At 37.6% G+C, this 4577-nt stretch overlaps 1 protein-coding gene across 2 annotated transcripts in view; it reads right to left on the reverse strand.

Moving 5' to 3' along the window:
• Positions 1 to 2638: 2638 nt before the first annotated feature.
• The window catches only part of LOC104822563 (phosphoenolpyruvate carboxylase 3), a 5007-nt gene continuing 3068 nt past the window's right edge, over positions 2639 to 4577 (reverse strand). Inside the window, exons 10-12 of one of the 2 annotated variants that reach the window (XM_010553815.2) lie at positions 3796 to 4577; positions 3323 to 3709; positions 2639 to 3226 (exon numbers count right to left, since the gene is read on the reverse strand). In XM_010553815.2, the coding sequence (XP_010552117.1) occupies positions 2930 to 3226; positions 3323 to 3709; positions 3796 to 4577 (1466 nt within the window). In that variant the 3' untranslated portion in view covers positions 2639 to 2929. The remainder of the gene's footprint in view (positions 3227 to 3322; positions 3710 to 3795) is intronic. The other variant, XM_010553816.2, reaches the window with a different exon arrangement.

A 4577-nucleotide genomic window follows, 5' to 3' on the forward strand; every position in this document is an offset into this window, starting at 1 on the left:
TATCCCCCCCCCCCCCCATTTCAAAAACTCTCCTCTGATATTTGTTCATTCGTTCCTCCATTGCTTCCGAGGTTCAGCCTGTCTGTCTTTTTTCTTTGTTTTCTTCCCTCTATTCTTTCTGATCTCACTGTGCAAGAACTTTAGGCAGGTTCAGGTTCAGGTTCGACGTTGCCTCCTGTTATTTTTTGGGTCTTTTAAGCTTCAGATGTTGTGCATTGGATTGGAGGAGATGACTGTGTGTACATAGAAAAGTTGATGTAACGAACATATGAAAGAGGGCAGATAAGTGTTACATGTGAAAGGGGGAAAGCCTAAGAGGGAAATTTGGATTTGGGTTTGGATTTGTATTTGTATTTGCATTGTGGATTACTTCAGTTTACTTTTAGATAGTCTTTGTCCATCTCTCTCTCTCTCTCACTCAGATTATGTGACAAAATCCATGACTTTGCTCTCAAGTACACTCGCTCTGTCCTTTATTTCAGTTTTTCTTATGGGTCATATTAAAAACCATTTTAATGGATTTTTATAATCATGGGTCATTATTATATATATATATATATATGTATCGACACACGAAGAGACAAATAAATTGATGTGGGCATAATTAGATGATGATTTTGTTTGCATCACAAGCCACTTTTATAAATGCCATGTTGCTATGTTATTTCCCTCTCTCAAGGGGCAAGACAGATGGGGGAGCCACCCGCAAGGGCGCATTTAAGGGTTCTCTTTTCGCCTGTGTGTATATATATAAAATATCCCACTAACAATAAAGAAAACCTAACGCCCAAAATAACTATTTAATTTAATATTTCCACAGAGAGAAAAAAGAAAACAGAAAGTAGACTATGAATAAAAATGTAACTAAAAAGAGAAAATAAATTCATAAAAAAAGAAGTCATAAAGTCAAAACATATGTAATGTTAAGTTTGGTCGTTGGCCGGTGGTAATCTGCGCCGGGCGTTGTCGGTGCCCCCACTCTCCCCTCCATGGATTTCATCTTTTATTGATTTCCATATATATATATATATAGGGATAATTCCATTTAAAACCCTATACTTTCCTCTCGTCTCAATTTAAACCCTGTACTTTTTTTTGATCCAAAAAAACATTGTGCTTTTAAAAATTGGCAATTAAAACTCTATACTTTTAAAAATTGGCAAATAAAACCCTGAACGAAAAATAATATTATTTAATACTGACATAGCATCCTAGTCATCTGCCAAATCATCAATCCCTAATATTTAATAATATTAATTAATAAAAAATAAAAATAAAATAATAATAATAAAAATAAATTTTAAAAAATTATATATATTCATAAAAATTATACACATATATAAACATGTTTATAAAAATTTTAAAATTATATACATATATAAATATATTTATATATACATATATACATATATATACATATGATACATATATATATCTATATATGTGTATAATTATTATATGTTTTATATGTATGTGTTATATATGTATTTTTCCCTAAAAAACATTATATATATATATATATATATGTATGATTTTTAGGAAAAAAATCATATATCACACGTACATAAATATGTTTTATATGTATGTGTGATATATACATGCTTTTCTAAAAATCATATATATATGTGACATATGCATGATTTTTAGAAAAAAAAATACATATACCACATACATATAAAACATATATATATATGTATTATATATATATGTGTATATATATAAATATGTTTATATATGTGTATATATGTATATCTATTCATTATATATGTATGTGTATAATTTTAATTTTTTTTTCTTATTATTATTTTATTTTTATTTTGCATTAATTAATATTATTAAATAATAGGGATTGATGATGTGGCAGATGACTAGGATACCATGTCAGCATTAAATAATATATTTTTTCGTTCAGGGTTTTATTTGCCAATTTTTAAAAGTATAGAGTTTTAATTGCCAATTTTTAAAAGTACAATGTTTTTTTGGATAAAAAAAAAGTATAGGATTTAAATTGCGACGAGATAAAAGTACAGGGTTTTAAATGGAATTATCCCATATATATATATATGATAGTTTATGTCAGAATAAAATTTTCATTCTTTGGTACGAATATGCAAATATTTTATGAAGAAGCGCGTGATTGCCACTTGCTTGCTTCAGTATGTGAACTACTTGATTTAAATCCCACGAGTTTAAAACGATTACAAATAAAAAAAAAATAGATTTTTTTACTTATAAAGTACGAACGAATCTAATCCAAAGCGAATGAATGAAGACGAAATGGATGGTGAATACGGTACACCGTGCGTGTACTGTATAATAACCCCTTGGCAATGTACGGTCTCTCCAAATTAATATAGCCGTTGGGGCGTAGTGGACCGAAATGCACGCCGTGTCTGTAAATAACACCCGACTACCGTGTCGTTTTCTTCCTTCTTCAACGGTGGCATCTGATAATCATGCCACATCTTCCCATATAACGCGCCTGCCATTTCCACCAGGATCACAGACAGAGAAACTCATGCCACAACACGTACATGCATGCACATGCATTGATGTTCACACGCTGCATACATACATGTATGTATATATGTATGCATGGCCGTACATGGAACGTGACCATAGGGTGTAAAAAACGATATATGAAAACAAAGTTCCAACCTTTTTCATACCAAAAAAAAAAAAAAGAGTTCCAACCTTTTGTAATGTCGGAAACAAATAAAGTAGCATCACTCTGTCTCTTTTGCACTGCAGAAACAGATCAGAGCGATGGTACGGTCTCAGAGCTCATACATGTGATGGAACACAGGAAACGGCGGATATATAAGGAAACATCATCCGACCGTATAACTTATTATTTTCATTCTGTAGAAGAGGAGAAAAGGTCCCTCAAGATGAACCATCTTTGCAGAAAGATCGGATTTTTTTCATCTTAGCCGGTGTTTTGAAGGCCAGCGGCAATACCCTTCATGGTCAAGATGAGGGTGTCCTCCAGGCCAGGGGCGTATTCGCTGGTCGGGTTGAGCTTGACGAGCTCATCCGCTGGTTTGTTCGATTCCATGATCTCTTTAGAGATGTGAGGCCGCAACTTCACGTTGTAGTTTGCATCACGGATCCTCTTCAGCGTGTAGGCTTGGCAGACGTTTAGGGTCGTTATGTACGAGTCGCGAAGACGCAGTCTTTGCTTCAAGTAGGGATCCCCTTCAAGAAGATCTTTGTGTCCAGCGATCTGCAGAGAAGAACAGCCGTTGTTCGGACACAAGACCAATGTTTGCAGTAGTTTTAGATTCAGATTCTGTGTAATGGAGGGTTGAGCTTAGTTTACCTGGAGGATGAGGTTCTTGGTCTCTTCGAAGTTAGCTCTGAGCTTTTCTCCGAATGGCCAGAGTTCTTCCGAGACGAGAAGTTTGTCGTACAAAGCAGCGATTCCGGGATCTCCCTTGGCAAACACCATTTCGACCAGATCGATAGTGACCCTGAAGAATGGCCAATTGTTGTACATCTCCTGCAGCCTGTGGAGGTTCCTGACATCTTTCTTGATCGCGTGCCTGAACGCTGCTCCAAATCCCAACCATACCGGAAGATGGAATCTTGTCTGTGTCCATGCAAAGATCCACGGGATAGCACGGAGAGATTCTATTCCTCCACTTGGCTTCCGCTTCGAGGGTCTACTTCCAATGTTCATACGGCCATATTCCAGCTCGGGTGTAGCCTGAAACCGATGTTTGTCTCAATTAATGACCTTGCTTAAACAAAAAAAACAGGACAAAATTATATATATATGATGTAAATACTTACGAGGCGGAAGTATTCGACGAAACGAGGTTCTTTGAAAACATAAGACCTGTACTCCTCGGTTGCAACGACTGCTATTTCATCAAGCAAGGTACGCCATTCGGGCTTTGGAGCGACCGGATGGTTCATACCGTGTTCAAGGGTAGCAGCCGTGAAACGCTGAAGGGTTCTGAAGCACAAGTGCTCTTCTCCGAACGACTGCTCGATGACTTCACCCTGAACCGTGACACGGAGTGACCCGTGAATGGTTTCTGGAGGCTGAGACAGTATAGCAAGATGGGTCGGCCCACCTCCTCTTCCGACAGTGCCACCTCGACCATGGAACATGGTTAGCTTCACTCCATACTCCTTGGCAACCTTCACGAGCTCTTCCTGAGCTTTGTATAACTGCCAAGCAGCCGATAAACGACCGGCATCTTTCCCTGAATCCGAGTAACCAATCATAACCTCTTGTTTACCGTTAATACGGTTCCTGTACCACTCTATCGAGAAGAGCCTTGCGACGGCAGCAGGTGCAGCTTCTAGATCAGCAAGCTTCTCGAAGAGCGGAACAACTCTCAATGGCTGTTTTATGTGGCATTCACGTTGTAAAAGCTCGACGGCCAGGACATCAGAAGGTGCGGTTGCCATTGAGATAATGTAAGCTCCAAAGCTGTCTGAAGGTAACTCAGCTATGACATGAAACGTGTCGAGGACATCAGCTATTTCCTCGGTTTTGGGAAGGTCGGGACCAAAAAGTGGACGCTTTCCACTCAGCTCGGACAGAAGCCATTCCTGGCGACGCT

This window comes from Tarenaya hassleriana, unplaced genomic scaffold, assembly GCF_000463585.1.
Source record: "Tarenaya hassleriana unplaced genomic scaffold, ASM46358v1 Cleome37, whole genome shotgun sequence".
Lineage (NCBI taxonomy): Eukaryota > Viridiplantae > Streptophyta > Magnoliopsida > Brassicales > Cleomaceae > Tarenaya > Tarenaya hassleriana.